We start from the raw sequence: 18647 nt of genomic DNA, 5'->3' as shown, positions 1-18647 counted from the left end.
ATGTAGAAGTACATACAATGTTTTCTTCTAAATGCCAATAGCAAATAACTTGGCGGGGGGGTGGGATTAAAAATTTACCTTGCCAATCATTGACTAGAATCCTGAGCCAACAGGGTTAAATGACAACAGAAAATGCTGGAAAAACTCAGCAAGTCAGGCAACATCCGTGGAGAGAAATTTGAGTTGACGTTTCGGGTTTGACCCTTCTTGTCCAGGGTTAAATGCAAGTGAACTATCAATTTATAGCAGGAGTGTAGGTGCACCAAATCACTCAATTCTTTTGCACAATTTGTTCGTGTGTAGGGAAAAACTTTGTATTCGTCTCCACAACCAGGGTATGAAAACAATGTACTGCAGAGGTACCTTGCATTTCTGATCCCAGATCTTGAAACCACACTTAACAGCTCAAGGAAACCTGGTAGATATGGATTTGAACTGGGAATGTTGCAGAAAGCGTAGTTGACCGGACTTTTATTCATCTCTTCTCTTTCGTTTTTTAATCTTTCTCAAATTTATTTTCCTACTCACCACACTCTGGGCAGCCACTAAGGCCATTCAGTAACTTATCACTGGGAGAAAGCTCAGGAAACTTATTCAATGAATCCCCTTCCCAGCAAGGAAGTGTCAAGTGACCACTAACTGTTATTGCTTCCCTCTTCCTCCAGAACATCTAATCAAGATGAGAACTCCAAAGAGAATTGTGGATATGATCTTGATTTTTACCAAAGTTTGGTATTAATGTGTTGGCACACAGACTTGTTATAAACGTTAATTAGTTTCATGGCAAATTATTTAATTAAAACTTCTTGGAGATTTTGAGTCAGTAAATGCACTGACCACTGTGGAACTATATTATACAGATCAGTGCTGTGCTGCGTTAAGTGATCTCAGCCTGGCTTCTTCTTTATTAAGTTAGAAGCTCTGAAAATTACAGCTGCAATGAAGATTTAACAATTACTGATAATTCTAACATAATTAATAGCAGGTACATGACATAAACCGAGTTACAAAGTAATTAAGTCAGGCTAAAGTTGGTGATGTAAACAGAAATAAACTAAATCATACAGGCAAGAACAAGGTTAGGCTAGTAACTATAATTCCAGATCAGCTCTTTTTGAGCAGACCTGAATGTGAAGAATCCTGTTTCCAATTCACATTTCCCTGGCATTCAGCGGTGGGACTTTGACTTGCCAGTTTTGGTGTACTGACCAAGGAGCATCACAGAAAGCAACTATGGAAATGCCTGTGGGTTGGACAAGTCTTCTCTCCGATCAATTAAAGGGAGCAACAGTAACAGCATGATGGCGAAGTATGTTCGAGTTCCAATATGCAGTGGGAGAGTGACAACTTTGTGCTAACATTACCCATTGGTTATCAATATCCATAGTGCCAGGGTGAAGCACTGATCAAAGACTAGCCACCTCTCCATGGACGCAGTTAAGAAAGGGCCAACCAAGACACTCATACACTTCATAATGGCTCATTACCAAGGAACTTTCAATTAAGAATATGGAGCATAGCATGGGGAGATGAGAATTTGGGGGGGGGGGGGGGGGGTTGGGGAGGGGAAAGGAAGAGCCTCAAAGATTTAGCTAGAAAAATTACACTTTATAAAATGTGCAGTGTATATCACTAGATCACAAAATAAACACATAATGAGGTAGGCCATTCGGACCATCTTTACTCATCAATTTAGGAAAACAAAGTGGATTATTCCCCTTAATAACATTTAACTGGTTCTTGATTGAATCTAATCTTTTTGTTTCCACTACCCCATTTTTCAAGATGACCATTCCAATGTTGATCAGCATGATGTTTTTCCTAACGTCAGTCCTAAATTGACCTTTTTACTAATTTTAGTCTCTACTTATTAGTCTCCTTATTCTACTGTTTTGGCAGACTCAAGGCGCTATTCAAAGAAGTGCAGGAGTTCTCCGGAGGTCTTGGCAAAAAGTCCCCAAATCTACAGCACCAAAAACCGAATAAGTGGTCATTTATCTCCTTTGCTGTTTGTGCGACTTTGCTGCATGCAACTGGCTTCCACAATTGGCCATATGACTGCAATTCAAGTAATTCATTGGCTGTGCAGCACACCGAGGACGTGAAAAGTGCTATATAAAAGGTCTTTCTTTCTTTCACTTGAAGTATTACATAGTTACATTAAATAGATAAAGTAAACCTATTGCAAGAGCCCTTTCAGGCACCTCTTTTCAACACAAAAAAGTCCCAGTTTCTCCAGCCTTTTGTCTTAGCTCAATCCTCAGACACTAGAGTTATCAATAATTATGAAAACTTCACTACAGGTGCAATTAAAAGCTAGGCTTCCCTAACAGATCGATGAGTTAAGCCACTGAATAAGAAAGAATTTTGCATTTATTTATGTAGCACTTCATTACATCCTGAAGACATCCCAAAGCACTTTACAGCTAATAAATTACTTTTCAACTGCATGCGCTGTTATATAGGCAAGTGCAACAACTATTTTGCAAAGCAAGTTCCCACAAACAGTAAGTAAGATAAATGTCCATGCAGCACTCCCTCAGTACTGCACTGATGTGTCAGTCTAGATTAAGTGCTTAAATCTTGGGAGTGGGATGTGAACGCATGACCTTCTGACTCAGAGGTGAGATGGTTGTCGTAGTGCATGTAGGTAGCAACGATATAGGTAAAAAATGGGATGAGGTCCTAAAAGCTGAATATAGGGAGTTAGGAGGTAAATTAAAAAATAGGACCTCAAAAAGGTAGTAATCTCAGGATTGCTACCAGTGCCACATGCTAGTCAGAGTAGAAATAGAAGGATATTACAAATTAATACGTGGCTAGAGGAATGGTACAAGGGGGAGGGATTCAAATTCCTGGGACATTGGAACCAGTTCTGGGGGAGGTGGGACCAGTACAAACTGGACGGTTTCTACCTGGGCAGGACCGGGACCGATGTCCTAGGTGGGAGTGTTTGCTAGTGCTGTTGGGGAGGGTTTAAACTAAAATGGCAGGGGGTTGGGAACCAGTGCAGGAAGACAGAGGAAAGGGAAGCAAGGATAGAAGCAAAAGACAGGAAGGAGAAAAGCAAAAGTGGAAGTCAGAGAAATCAAGGGTGTAAATCAAACATGGCCACAGTAAACAATAATTCTAAAAGGTCTAAGAGTGTTAAAAAAACAAGCCTGAAGGCTTTGTGTCTTAAAGAAAGGAGCATTCATAATAAGGTGGATGAATTAGCTGCGCAAATAGATGTAAACGGATACGATATAATTGGGATTTCGGAGACATGGCTCCAGGGTGACCAAGGCTGGGAATTCAACATCCAGGGGTATTCAATATTCAGGAAGGACAGGCAAAAAGGAAAAGGAGGTGGGGTAGCATTGCTGGTTAAAGAGAATAACACAATAGTAAGGAAGGATATTAGCTCTGATGTGGAATCTGTATGGGTAGAGCTGAGAAATACCATGGGGCAGAAAACATTGGGGGGTCTGTATACAACTCCCACTAAACAGTAATGCTGAGGTTGGGGATGGCATTAAATGGGAAATTAGAGATGCGTGCAATAAGGGCACAGCAGTTATCATGGGTGACTTTAATCTACATATAGATTGGGCTAACCAAATTAGTAACAATACCGTGGAGGAGGAATTCCTAGATTGCATACGGGATGGCATCCTGGACCAATATGTAGAAGAACCAACTAGAGATCAGGCCATCTTAGACTGGGTATTATGTAATGAGAGAGGATTAATTAGCAATCTGGTTGTGCGAGGCCCCTTGGGGAGGAGCGATCATAATATGATAGAATTCTTCATTAAGATGGAGAGTGAAGTAGTTGACTCAGAGACTAGGGTCCTGAATTTAAATAAAGGAAACTACGATGGTATGAGGCACGAGCTGGCTAGGATGGATTGAGGAACGTTACTTAAAGGGTTGACGGTGGATAGGCAATGGCAAACATTTAAAGATAGCATGGATGAACTATAGAATTTGTTCATCCCTGTTTGGCATAAAAATAAAACAAAAACGGTGACTCAACCATGGCTAAAAAGGAAAATTAGGGATAGCATAAGATCCAAGGAGAGGACATATAAATTGGCCAGAAAAAGCAGCAAACTTGAGGATTGGGAGCAGTTTAGGATTCAGCAAAGAAGGACAAAGGGATTAATTAAGAGGGGGAAAATAGAGTATGAGAGTAAGCTTGCAGTGAACATAAAAACTGACTGTAAAAGCTTCTATAGATATGTGAAGAGAAAAAGATTGGTGAAGTCAAGTGTAGGTCCCTTGTAGTCAGAATCAGGGGAAATTATAATGGGGAACAAAGAAATGGCAGACCAATTAAATACATACTTTGGTTCTGTCTTCACAAAGGAGACACAAATAACCTCCCAGAGATGTCGGGGAACATAGGGTCTAATGAGAGGGAGGAACTGAATGAAATCAGTATTTGTAGGGAAATGGTGTTAGGGAAATTGACGGGATCGAAGGCCGATAAATCCCCAGGGCCTAATAATCTACATCCTAGGGTACTTAAGGAAGTTGCCCTCGAAATAGTAGATGCATTGCTGGTCATCTTCCAAAATTCTATCGACTCTGGAACAGTTCCCATGGATTGGAGGGTAGCTAATGTAACCCCACTATTTAAAAAAGATGGTAGAGAGAAAACGGGGAATTATACACCGGTAAACCTGACATCGGTAGTGGGGAAAATGCTAGAGTCCATTATAAAAGATGTAATAGCAGAGCACTTGGAAAACAGTGACAGGATCGGACAAAGTCAACATGGATTTACAAAAGGTAAATCATGCTTGACTAATCTACTGGAATTTTTTGAGGATGTAACCAGTAGAATAGATAAGGGAGAACCAGTGGATGTGGTATATTTGGACTTTCAGAAGGCTTTCGATAAGGTCCCACATAAGAGATTAGCGAACAAAGTTAAAACACATGGGATTGGGGGTAAGGTACTAACTTGGATAGAGAACTGGTTGGCACTCAGGAAGCAAAGAGTTGGAATAAACGGGTCTTTTTCCGAGTGGCAGGCAGTGACTAGTGGGGTACCGCAGGGATCGGTGCTAGGACCCCAGTTATTCACAATATTTATTAATGATCTAGACGAGGAAACTAGATGTAATATCTCCAAGTTTGCAGACGACACAAAGCTGAGTGGGCGTGTGTGCTGTGAGGAGGATGCAGAGAAACTCCAGTATGATTTGGACAGGTTGGCTGATTATACTGCATCTGCCCAATGTGGATAAATGTGAGGTTATCCTCCTTGGTGGCAAAAACATGAAGGCAGATTATCTGAACGGCAGTAGATTGGGAGAAGGGGAAGTGCAACGAGACCTGCGTGTCCTTGTGCACCAGTCGCTGAAGGTAAGCATGCAGGTGCAGCAGGCGGTTAAGGTGGCAAATATGTATGCTGGCCTTCATAGCGAGAGGATTCGAGTACAGGAGCAAGGATGTCTTGCTGCAGTTGTACAGGGCCTTGGTGAGGCCACACCTGGAGTATTGTGTGCAGTTTTGGTCGCCTTATCTGAGGAAGGATGTTCTTGCCATGGAGTGAGTGCAGCGAAGATTCACCAGACTGATACCTGGGATGGCAGGAATGACGTATGAAGAGAGATTGGGTCGATTAGGCTTATATTCGCTAGAGTTTAGAAGAATGAGAGAGGATCTCATTGAAACTTATAAAATTCTAACAGGACTAGACAGACTAGATGCAGGAAGGATGTTCCCGATGGCAGGGGAGTCCAGAACCAGGGGTCACAGTCTAAGGATAAGGGATAAGCCATTTAGGACTGAGATGAGGAGGAATTTCTTCACCCAGAGAGTGGTGAACCTGTGGAATTCTCTACCACAGAAGGCAGTGGAGGGCCAATTCATTAAATATATTCAAGAAGGAGTTAGATATATTTCTTAAGGCTAAAGGGATCAAGGGATATGGGGAGAAAGCAGGGACAGGGTACTGAATTTGGATGATCAGCCATGATCTCATTAAATGGTGGAACAGGCTCGAGAGACCGAATGGCCTACTCCTGCTCCTATCTTCTATGTTTCTTAATTGAGCCAAGCCAACAATAGTTGAGCCAGAGAGATCAGGAAGATCACAGTATATTTGCTGATTTTGCAAATCTCAGTCTGGGTTGCAATACAGGAGCTCCAATATGCCTCAGCACCTCAAGATTAGGCAGGGGGCAAAGTGTCAGCTAGGCATCACACTCTAAATTGTTCTTCAATAACCTTTACTGGAAAGATGTTTGTGAGTGCTGGTTGAGGACAGGGTTCAGCTTGGCTGTGATGCCTCCCACACTAAAATGGTCGGCCAACACACTGCTAAGCCATAGACATAAATAATATTCAGTTAGCCAAAATGACAGAGTGTGACTGTTGCCATGGAACAACACACAAGCAAGAAATCAATACCTTTGGAACTGGCCAGAAGAGCCAGATGAGGAGAAAAAGGGTGATATACTATGGCATATTAATGTTAAAATACTTAACATGAATTCTTGAAATGAATCTTGTATATTTACCCCTTCAAATGGACCACTGAACAGACAAATTCCCAGTCATAGAAAACTCTAATGAACAGAGTCTCGATTAGGTACAACATTACATGCAAATGATTTGTGCGCATGATGGCTTGTGTACAATAGTACCCTATGTAGTGATAAATAGGTTCATTTATTAGGCCTGCAAGATACAGGGCCATCTATACACTTCATTGTAAATTAGATTTCAAACCACAAACCTCCCACATACAGAGAGAAATCTAATTCCAACAGTATTTACTCAAGTATTTGGCAAACTATTCTTGGAACGAATAATAAATGTCAGCTAAATACAACCAATGAGAAACGCCCTGGTCTTGCCAACATGCGCTTGGGTTTGCAAACCCTACAACATTTGACACTGGTAACCAGTCAATTGAAGTTGACCAGCATTCATCAGAAAGACCCAGATTTCTAGGTGCAATACTATGAACTATTCAATAAAGGAATAGCATGCGTTCTGGAAATACATTTTTGGCAAAATCTTAACAGTGACCTACCAAAGCATTGACATCTTCGGTTTTATAAATTAATATCCTCACTTCATCAGGATCACCATTAAATATTGCCTGGACCAACGGAGGCTATGAGAGAAAAAAAAAGTGAACAATTTTTTTTTGTATTTGGTAATTTTACATCATTTAGAAAATATACACACACACACGTTCAAATAAATCAAATTTCTGTAATGAATAACTCAGAAAACAATTCAATTTAGATTGACAGCACACAATATTCCTAGATTAACTGATATGGCATGTCCCAAACCCCAGGACAGCCGTTTGATGTTGGCCCCTCCTTTTCATTAATGCACTCTAAACAAAAGTTGCCTCAATAGACCTAAATTTTTTTTTTAGCACAGTCAATAAGTAATGCAAAATTAATTATAGTATCATGAAACCAAAATGGTAAAGAAAGAAGAAAAACAACTAAAGCAGATCACTCAATTATAATATAACTAGCTGGGGGGAGCCCGGCTTTGCCAGGGCTGTTTTGGGCCGGGCGGTTTAAATGGAGTCCCAGGCTTTGGGGCCCTGTCTGTGTCCCTTTGTGAATCTGGTGGCGGGCAACATTTCTACCTTTTAATACCTTGAAAGATGAAAGTGAAAGTACTTATAAAAGGTTTTTGGTAAATCTTATGTTATTTTTAAAAGAGATACTGGCCTAGAAATTCAGTGCCCTTAGCACCGATTTTGCGGCGCTAGAGGGCCTAGCGCTGCAATTGGCGCCGGTTCCTAAATTGCCTGGGGCCCTTCCGCGGCGGTAGACCGGTAGCGCTGCGCCGGCACCGATGACGTCATCGGTGTGCGCAGCGTCCCGGTTGCCGTGGTAACCCGGCCCCAAGCCAAAATTCAGTTGCGGCCGCCTCGCCAGTGGCAGCCGCAACTAAGACTCCGGCAAACGAGTGCTGCCGGAGTCTGCGCCGGAGCTTTAAGGAGGCGCGGCGGCCGGCCGCTTTCCCGCCGGCCGCCTGCCCGCAGCTCCCTCCCCGGACTTCTCCCCCCCCCCCCCGGAACAGATGCAAGCCCGGCACTTGTCCGAGGTGCCGGGCTCATTTTTGAGGAGATTTGCGCGGGCCGCGGCCGGGTGCAGGCAGCTCCTCCTTAACGGAAGGAGGAGGCCTGCACTTCCCGAGCCTGCCGCACCGCAGCGGGCGCCGCAGCGCCGGAATAGCGCCGCAATGCGGCGCGTTGCGCCAGTTTTCAGGCGCTAAAACCCTTCAGTAGCGCCGGCAGCCGTTTGGGCGCGGCGCTACTGAATTTTTGGCGCGGGCAAAGCGACTTAGCGCCGGCGCTAACTTCCGGCGCTAAAGCCCTGGCGCAGCGCAAACTCAATTTCTAGGCCACTAACTTTCAAAGTAGTTTGAGCTGGAAGCTGAAGTCATGGCACTGAAACAATGGCTGCCAGATCCCCGAGATGAAAACGATTAGTCCCGCCCACACACATCAGGGGACAACCATCAGGGGACCGTACTGTAGGATTGGTCGAACCTTGACGTCAGTCAATCAATGGTAGCAGATAATGAGTTTAATTTTGAAGGTTTTTTGCATAAGGCGCGAACAATTTTCGTCCGACCGAAAAGTAAATACGCTTACCAGCGTCCCGGAAGCGTAAGCTTTCTTCGGAGGTAACACGCGCGTAGGTACGCTGTATAACTTTCGAGCGCATAGCCGGACAGACGCACACCCGAGGACAGACAGACAGATTCCTTTATATATATAGATAAAAACAGAAAATGCTGGCAATGTTCAGCAGGTCAGGCAGCATCTGTGGGGAGAGAGAGAGAGAGAGAGAGAGAGAGAGAGAGGGAGAGAGTTAACATCGACTTGAAACGTCAACTCTGTTCCTCTCTTTACAGATGCTGCCTGACCTGCTGAGCATTTCCAACATTATCGGTTTTTATTTCAGATTTCCAGCAACCGCATTATTTTGCTTCAAACCACTTAATTGTTACTTTCTTCTTTTCCTGCTTCCCACAACAATACTGAAGTCGGCCAGAGCAAATTTTGGGGTCTGCACTTTTAAAAACTTATTTTTTACGGTTTGTGTTGCTTGAAATAGTTTGACTTTTAGCAGACTGACATAAACCACAATGAGCATTTTTAAAAATGAACGCTGTTTAAGACTCGAAGGTACAAGAATGAACATTTTTTTTTAAATGCCGAAGAAAATGAAGAATGTATAGGGTTCCACTCTATATATTTCAAACATATCATTTGACCACATGGGTCTGCAAATATTTCAAAATGGAACAATGACAATACATTTTCAAGTCTGGCATTGCTTCCCATCAATAAAGGTGGAAGCTCACAAGTTTGATTTTAATCGTAATTTGAGAGTGCACATCCACTTACTTCCAAATGCCATACTAAGGCGACAACTAAATCGGTGATCCTGATGATTAATTTCTTCCCACTTTTTCTAGCCTGGTCTGATTTTGTCCACTTACACAAAAGTGAGACTGACTGAATTTTCTTTTTCACTATTGTACCTTTATCGGAGATAAATTTCCTTTGAACTGATTTAATGTTGCAAGATAAAGGTAGAGGTTGTTGCTAGGATCTCAAGTTTAACACCTTTTTTTGGTGTCAGGTACTTGCTGAATAAAATGTTATTTAGGCCTACTAGTACAGTACTAATGAAATAGCTCAAACTACTATACATTAAACATATGCATCTATCTTGCCTGCAAGAATTCGGTGTTTGAACTCTTTGATAAGGAGAAATCTGTAATATGTGCAATAGTGAACTATGTACATTTCAGGAGTTGACCATGTTTATTTTTGACTTGAGCCAAAACATGTTACCTCAACATCAGTAAATTTATCGAATGTTCTGACACTTTCGCTCTAGGAATTAACGTTATAGATGGTGGAAGCAGAACACAAATTTCACGACCCCTAAAAAAAAAAGCCACAACTGATATCATTGGCATATTTTGAATTCCATTAATTTTAATAGTTGCATACTTCTCCAACCTGATGCCACTTTCAAGGTAGAAATTAGAGACTATAAAAAAATCCCAAACCACTGCTATCCCATTAATTACAGCATCAGAATCAAACATGCAGCACAGGAAAAGAAAAACTGCTAACAATATACAGAATTAAACCAACTATTACAAAGCAGCGCTAATGCTGGTAAAAAGTCATAAGTGGATTGTTGTCTCTACTTCACAGGCTAGTTAAATGGTATTAAACAAAAAAAGTAGAGAACAGTTGTGTGATTTTCAAATCAAGCTTCTAACCCCCAAAACAAAAAAATGTACAACATTAAGTCAAGTATGAAATTGGTAAAACCGGTTCAGCATCAGCGGAGTCAACATAGAAACAAATTCAGAAAACAACGTACTGTGTCCCGTAACAAGAACCCAGTTAAAAACATTCACAATTAAAAGTTGTGACAATCGGGCACCCTATATGGGCAAACTATTGCATATTGTTTTCATAAATATGACCTGGCATCATCCAATGCCCCCCTGCAACACCAATGCCTCCTGCAACAAAAACTTGTATTTTTATAGAACCTTTAACTTAGTAAAACGTCCCAAGGCGCTTCACAGGAGCATTATCAAACAAAATTTGGCACGAGCCACATAAGGAAATATTAGGGCAGAAAGAGGTTGGTTTTAAGGAGCGTCTTAAAGGATAAAAGAGAGGTAGAGAGGCAGAGAGGTTTAGGGAGGGAATTCCAGAGCTTAGGGTCTAGGCAACAGAAGGCACGGCCACCAATGGTGGAGCAATTAAAATCGGGGATGCTCAAGAGGCCAGAATTAGAGGAGCGTAGATATCTCTGAGGGTTGTGGGGCTGGAGGAGATTTCAGAGATAGAGAGGGGCGAAGCCATGGAGGGATTTGAAAAGAAGGATGAGAGTTTTAAAATCGAGGTGTTGCTTAACTGGGAGCCAATGTATGTCAGTCAGCGAGCACAGGGGTGATGGGTAAATGAGACTTGATGCGAGTTAGGACACGGGCAGCTGAGTTTTGGATGACCAAGTTTACAGAGGATGGAAGTTGGGAAGCCAGCCAGGAGTGCGTGGCTGAGGGTTTCAGCAACAGATGAGCTGAGGCAGGGGCAGAGATGGGCACTGTTGCCGAGGTAGAAATTTGTCTCTACTTCACAGACTCGTTAAATGGTATTAAACAAAAAAGCAGAGAACAGTTGCAATAATTTTCAACTGTTTGGTCTTAGTGCTGGCACAGATATGTGGTTGGAAGTTCATCTTGGGGGCAAATACACCAAGGTTGCAAACAGTCTGGTTTAGCCTCAGACAGTTGCCAACTCTGTTCGTAGTTATTGTATTCCTGGAGGGTTTCATCACATGACCTCCTGTCTTCAACTGCCCCGCTCCATCAAACAGCTTTTCATCCCATCTCCAATATTTTTATAACCAATAACAAAAAAGTATTCAATGAAAAAAAATTGCTTCTTAATGCCCCTATGAATTTTCACCCAGGTTGCTCACAGCAGTGTCCAGGAGATTAATCTTTAGTTCCTGGAAACGCCAGGACAATCCTGGAGAGTTGGCAACCCTACCAGTTGCTCTCCATCAATACCTCTGGACAAGGAGAATCTCTGAAGCTCAAGATTTTATGATTAAATGTTACTACCCACAAATTGAGATCATGAACACACATTTCAGCCAGCAGCATTCCTTCAGAACAGCAGCTTCAATCCAAAAAATCTCAACAGGGTCATATTTCACTTTAATTACAGAGTGCACTACTGTTCATCTTTACTTTGCTTCTGCAGGGACAATGCAATGTCTGTATTACTAATCCATGTCTCATACAAACCCAAGAGCAAGGTAACATTGTTTAGGATTCTCTATCTAAGAGAGCAGACAGGAAAACGACAGTCACTTCAGTAAGCTTATCCTTGTTTATAAATCTCAAGTCGGTGCATATTGCAACACAACTACATATATTGCCAAAAAAACTGCAACTAGTCTCACCAGACATGTTTGTATAAATGTTTTCATTTACATATTTGCTGATTCCACCACCTCATTTTAAGAAATGAAATGGCTTCCCTTGGTCAGGAAGGACTATGGGGAATACCACAATAATCAGACACAATACATTATAGCTAATCTTCCAAAAACTGTGCCTCAGGGTTCAGATAATTGGCTCGGAATTTGCAGTCAGTGGCAAAGCTACGGCGATCGCCGCTGACCTCGAAGAAAGCTGCCCACAAAGATCTAGTGATCTCTGTGGCGTCAATTTCAGCTCTCCCAACCTTAGTTTGAATCTGGGGCCAAACCAAGCGAATCACCAGCGTCCAGCAACAGTGATGTCATCAAGCTGGCTAAGCAGCCAATCACATTGAAGAATTCTCAGACAGCAAACTGGGAAGTAAAATGCACAGATTGTAATTTACTTTTAATAAATTTGAGAGAGAAAAATAAAGATTGGGGACATACGCATACAATTAAGGTAGAAGCTGAAATATCAAACCAACTTAAAAAATATTGAACTTGTAAATCTTAATCACATTAATAGAAAAATTTGACATTCTACAAATATAAAATTAGTTTCTCAGGGCCAGAATTGTTGTTCAGCAGTCAGTACACCATTAAAAACCCAGTTGTACCTCTTTCAACAAAGCGTAATGTTAAGGGTTTTTTTAACAACGATATTCCATTGCAAAAGAGGAAGTTTTCGTCAGTTCAAGTGATTTGAATTGATTGTGGCTCTGGGAAGTTCCACAGCACATCCTGTGGCGGAGCAGAGAATGACTGACCGCAACTTCTGGATTTCCATGTTTATCTGCGCATGCGCTAAATCCTGAAGTTGCTGTCAGTTTCAGAGGAGTAACGATGGTGAACGCTGACAGTTTCGCAGTCATTACCACCGCAAAATCCGGGCCAATATCACAAGCACGTCAAGTGATTTACATGGCCATCTGCACCAACAGTATAGATATTGTTAATGTAATTAGCTTTCTACTTGTATGTCATAGGTTTCCTATTTAAGCCAGCCAGTCAATAATTCATATATCCCATTCCGATCACCAATTATTATGGTCACTGAACTTTTTCATACAATGCTGCATAAGACCGTCAGTATCCCAACAATGTAAAACCAGGGTTATAATTATAATACTAGTAGTAACTAGGAGAATACAGTACAAGGATTTACACGAGAAAATCCTATATATGCATTAGAATTGAAAACGATAAGGTATCGCTTGCAATGCTACACTACAAGAAAGAGTTCAGAAGCTGTCAAACTGTGAAAGAGAAATTCAAGCTGTTTACATATGTCATCTAAATGGAGATGTGGAGCTGCACCCTTTACGCTATATATTACAGACAAGTCTGACCGCAAATTTAAAAAATATACATTGTTAATATTGTACAGGCAATTTGACCAAATAATTTAAGTGTGGTGGAGCACTGATGGGACAGAGAAGTTGGTGTCAGCCAGAACATGAGGATGGGAGCAGACAGAATATCTAAAATGAGTGAAAGCTAAACGGAACTAACAATTCTGTGACTAACCATGTGCATGCATAAGATTTATTTGGGAATCTGATGCACTATGGACTGAATTATAACCATTCACTAAACATTCTATGCAGAATAAACACTTGATACCATATATAATGTATCAGCATAGCTTATGTACATCATATTGCATATACAACTGATACAAACGCAATTCTTGGAAATATATTCAAATTGTTTCTACGACCGCCTTTATTGTTTCATATAAAGTCAGAAGTGACCACATTATCAACCATTATATAGCAAGTTATTATTTTCACCAATTTATCCATAAACGTCAAAATTCAAAATAGAAATTAAAAGCTAAATTAGATTTTGAAGTTTCACAGCAATGCAAGATTGAAATTATTTTTTGCCTGTCTCAGAACTCAAGCCCATATGCTCCATATTAATTCAATGTAATGTTATGCATGAATTGGTTCAAACAGAAACATTGGGAAAATTTAAATTTACTTTGAATTATAAATCTGAATTTAATTTAATTTGTAGTTTAAAAGATTATCTGTGAGAAGGGAGCCACTAAATGAATAATTTCTTCAATGCTTATCTGGTTATGTATCCCAAGTCATAAATACTTTGGTTTTTATTACATTTATATTATTTAGTTGTATTTCATCAAGCAATTAAAAGCATCTATATCAACAGCTGACAGTTGCCTTAAGTTTGATATCTCAATTGTCTGCTGTCACTTTTTAATGAGTTGAAAGAACTGAAACAAGAATCTTTCATTTGCAGCCTAGATAATACAGCTGATTTAATACTCATGACTCAACCTAGTAATGTCCAATTCCAGAACAGAATCCCTGCCAACAATGTAAAAGTTGGTTTAAAATGACCAGAAAGTCCTCTTCAAATTTGACAGTACAAATCTGATTTTTCCTTCCATTTCCACTGACCAAGCAATATCATGGAATACAGCATAGAAGGAGCCATTCAGCCCATCGTGCATGCTCTTTGATCTTTGAAAGAGTTTTGAAAGAGTTATCCAATTAGTGCCACTTCCCTGCTCTTTCCCCAGAGCCCTGAAAATGTCACCTTTTCAAGTATATAATTCCCTTTTGAAAGTTACTACTGAATCTGCTTCTACCACACTTTCAGGCAGTGCATTCCATTCCAAATCAGAACAATTCGCTGCGTAAATAAAAATCCTCATCTCCCCCAAGATAATTATTCTGACAATTATCTTAAATCTATGTCCTACGGTTACCAACCCTCCTGCCAGTACAAACAGCTTCTCCTTATTTACTATTATCAAAACCCTTCATAATTTTGAACACCTCTATAAATCTCCCCCTAACCTGCCCTGCTCCAAGGAGAACAATTCTAGCTTCTCCAGTTTCTCCACATAACTGAATTCCCTCATCCCATGGCCTGTAATGGACTTGGTTGTCAAAATGCATGTACTCTCATTACTAAAAAGGAAATATTGCAATCCACTGACACCAAGAATAAAAGGATAGGAAGAAAGGAATTACAGCACTAGACAGTGACAAATCAAGGAGTTTAAATGAGGTTGTCAACTGCAAATATAGTTTGAGCAAATTATAAGCCTCTGAACTCTGGCAGTTACTGGTTTAAAATATGGGGTGTGGAAAGAGGAAATATGCCTCAATTTAGTACCAAACATTTTCAGTAGTTTTCTGTCATCAGAATCTAAAAATAGAAAGAACTGTTGTTGGCTACAGAATGCTAAACATATTAAATTGTATTCTATATAGGAAGAAACAAAAAGCTGCTTGTAGCTTTATTACATCAACTGGATACCAAGTACTTGCTCTTCATAGTTAACTGCTAAAAAAAAATTAATGCTGTGCATTGGGATTAAGTCAGTACCATGGTTACGCTGGATTGGCTTGTCGGTCATAATAAACAAGCAAACTGTTTTGTTCTAATTTTGTCTCCAATTCTGGACCTGCATGATTATGTAGGAGTCCCAAAAATATAATTTACCAGAATGTGGGTGCACTTAGACAAATTTTTCAGTCTTATTAAAATGTCAGTCCTTAATCACTTGAATTTCTTGTGATGGGGAATTACCCTTGGCAGCACACGCATCATGTGGTGGTATTTGTTGTTACTGAACAGAGAATCTGAAGCACTGTTTCATAACAACCTAGGTACAGAAAATTCAAAGTTGACTGATTGTTGTAGATGCTGCAGAGAATTCCAACCAATGGTGTAATGTCAGTTCTTTGAATGCCAGTACTGGCCACTAAGGCAGCATTGGCATCATAACACTTCAGAATATCTTTCTTGGGAGCCAGGGTGATTTTGTGTTGATAAAATGCATGGGTAGAGATATTTCTCAGGATTCTGCTGCAGCTATATTTTGAAGTCTGCTTAGGAGGAGTATGGGAAAATTGTCAGTGGTTTTGCGGCAGTTTCTATGTTCCGGCATAAAGATTCTCCAATTTTCACGCAAGCTGCCGTCGGCAAGATCAGCATAAAAACAGGTACAAATTTCAGCATTATTTCTGCATAAGTGCGATTCAGGAAATTCCAGGCCTATGTTCCCAATAGCTAATTCCTGCTCTCAGCCAGACTTGCCTGGAGAGTCACTTAGTACAGCCAAGTAGACAAGGAGGTTCCTCTGAAGTAGGGAGGAAAATACAGAAGTTGGTAATCTTGCATTGTTTCATGCATGCTCAGTCACCACCAGATGGTTGGAGAGCAACAATATTAAGATGTGGGATGTTGCTATCTGTGCTTTTGAACAATGCTGGTGTTAAGCAAAGGGGACTTCACGTGGAAAAGAAAAGAACTGTGGCAGAAGGAATGACCCAAAAAAATTCCATATAGGTCTAGTAAAATGTCTCAGTACTGCAATGGAGAATTACCTTCTGCAACACACTTAGGTTGTGAGGCAGTTTTGCTGTTGCTGACAGGAGTATATGAAGGATTGTTTAATGACAACCTAGACTCAGAAAATTCAAAAATTAAAGTTTTTGAAATATCATCCACTCTGTGGAATGACCTACATAACTATCAAAATGACCAGTAAACAGAACTATGAAGGCATGCACAATTATACTATGCTATAGCAAGCCAAACACATTGAAATCAGTATGTGACTGTGACAATGGTAAACTATCCCTCCTCATCCTTCTCAACCTGTCTGCAGCATTTGAAATGGTCCATCTTCCTCAAACACCTCTCCACCGTCATCCAGCTGGGTGGGACTGCACACTCCTCGTTCCATTCTTCTCTATCCAGCGGTAGCCAGAGAATCACCTGCAATGGCTTCTCTTCCCGCTGCCGCACCGTTACCTCTGGTGTCCTGGCCCCCTCCCACTTCTCATCTACATGCTGCCCCTCGGCAAAATCATCCAACTAAATATTGGGAAGACCGAAGCCACAACCTCCGTTCCCTAGCCACCGACTCCATCCCTCTCCCAGGCATGAACCAGATTGTTCGCAACCTTGGTGTCGGATTTGACCCAGAGATGAGCTTCCGACCACCAACGTTCCCTTTAAAAAAAAAAAAAATTTGGGTGCACGGCCCCATTAAGGGGCTGCGCGGCACATTCAAAATACTGCGCATGCGCGGTTTTTCCCATTTATAGGCCGGTGAGGCAGATGCGCGGGAGCTTCAGAGCGCTGCGCAGCTTAAAGGGAATATTGCTGACCACATATCTGCACCATCACCAAGACCATCTATTTCCACCTCCATAACATTGCCCAACTCTGCCCATGCCTCAGCTCATCTGCTGCTGAAACACTCATCCTTGCCTTTGTTAGTTCTAGACTTGCCTATTCCAACGCACTCCTGGCTGGCCTCCCAACTTCCATCCTCCGTAAACTTGGTCATCCAAAACTCTGTCGCCCGTGTCCTAACTCGCATCCAGTCTCATTCACCCTCATCCCTGTGCTCACTGACCTACATTGGCTCCTGGTTAAGCAATGCCTCGATGTTAAAATTCTTCTCTTTCTTTTCAAATCCCTCCATCACCTCGCCCCCTCCCTCCAGCCCTGCAACCCTCTGAGATTTCTGCATTCCTCAAATTCTGGCCTCTTGTGCATCTGCGATTTTAATCGCGCCGTGAAATCGTGGCCGTGCCTTCAACTGCCAAGGCCTGAAGCTCTGGAAATTCCTCCCTAAACCTCTCCACCTCTCTTTCCTCCTTTAAGACACTCCTTTAAACCTACATCTCATCTGCCCTAATATCTCATATGGCTCGGTGTAAAATTTTGTTTGATAATGTTTCGGAGAAGTGACTTGGAATGTTTTACTACGTTAAAGGCGCTACATAAACACAAGTTGTTGTTTTTGTTGTATGTGTTTCTTCAGTTTGTTCAGAAAAGGTCATCATTTTACCCAATTAAGCTGTATCTGCAGTCAAGCATGCTCATCAGGAAAGCCTTTGTTTCCTCTGAAGGCTTGATTTTGCAGGTAACAGGAAAGTGGTCAAAGTACCTCATGCACAACAAGGATTGGGTCTGGAGGCAGCAACAAAATAATTGAAATGCCTCATGCAGAACCAGGTTCAGATTGTGAAAAAGCCAAGAAATACCATAATAACTAGCTCCAACGTTAACCCTAATTGTTCAGTTACAAGGGACACTAGATAACTTGGCCTAATATCAGTTTTTCAAAAATTAATCAGCTACAAATGGTTTGCATACCCCCTGGAGTGGACTATTAAACATTATGCAATAATTTCAATAAAGTGGCAACACAGAGTAGTGAGTTTTCATATCACACCCATGAGCCTACAGTATTCCACATCTCTGTTGTAGGAAAGTGGCAAACAGTGGCTCGATGTGAGTCAAGAACTATTCCCCAACTTACCCTTGCAGTCACCTCCAGTCTGCTTTAAAATACTTTCTGGTGGCTAGTTTTGGTCTCCTTACCTAAGGAAGGATATACTTGCCATAGAGGGAGTGCAACGAAGGTTCACCAGACTGATTCCTGGGATGGGGGGATTGTCCTATGAGGAGAGATTGCGTAGACTAGTCCTATATTCTCTAGAGTTTAGAAGAATGAGAGGTGATCTCACCTGAAACATACAAAATTCTTACAGGGCTTGACAGGGTAGATGCAGGGAGGATGTTTCCCTTTGCTGGGGAGTCTAGAACCAAGGGTCACAGTCTCAGAATAAGGGGTCA

At 41.3% G+C, this 18647-nt stretch overlaps 1 protein-coding gene across 10 annotated transcripts in view; it reads right to left on the bottom strand.

The window, feature by feature from the left end:
• Positions 1-18647, bottom strand: part of LOC147120214 (serine/threonine-protein phosphatase 6 regulatory ankyrin repeat subunit C-like) — a 247481-nt gene that overhangs the window by 140759 nt on the left and 88075 nt on the right. For all 10 annotated transcript variants that reach the window (XM_085985811.1, XM_085985812.1, XM_085985813.1 and 7 more), the window contains exon 3: positions 7034-7117. In XM_085985811.1, the coding sequence (XP_085841937.1) occupies positions 7034-7117 (84 nt within the window). The remainder of the gene's footprint in view (positions 1-7033; positions 7118-18647) is intronic.

The sequence above is a fragment of the Somniosus microcephalus genome, chromosome 4, assembly GCF_052327205.1.
Source record: "Somniosus microcephalus isolate GS21.2 chromosome 4, FLI_Smic_1.0, whole genome shotgun sequence".
In the NCBI taxonomy this organism is placed as follows: Eukaryota; Metazoa; Chordata; class Chondrichthyes; order Squaliformes; family Somniosidae; genus Somniosus; species Somniosus microcephalus.
The sequence above is the reverse complement of the archived record's forward strand: the minus strand, read 5'-3'. Positions and strand labels throughout refer to the sequence as shown.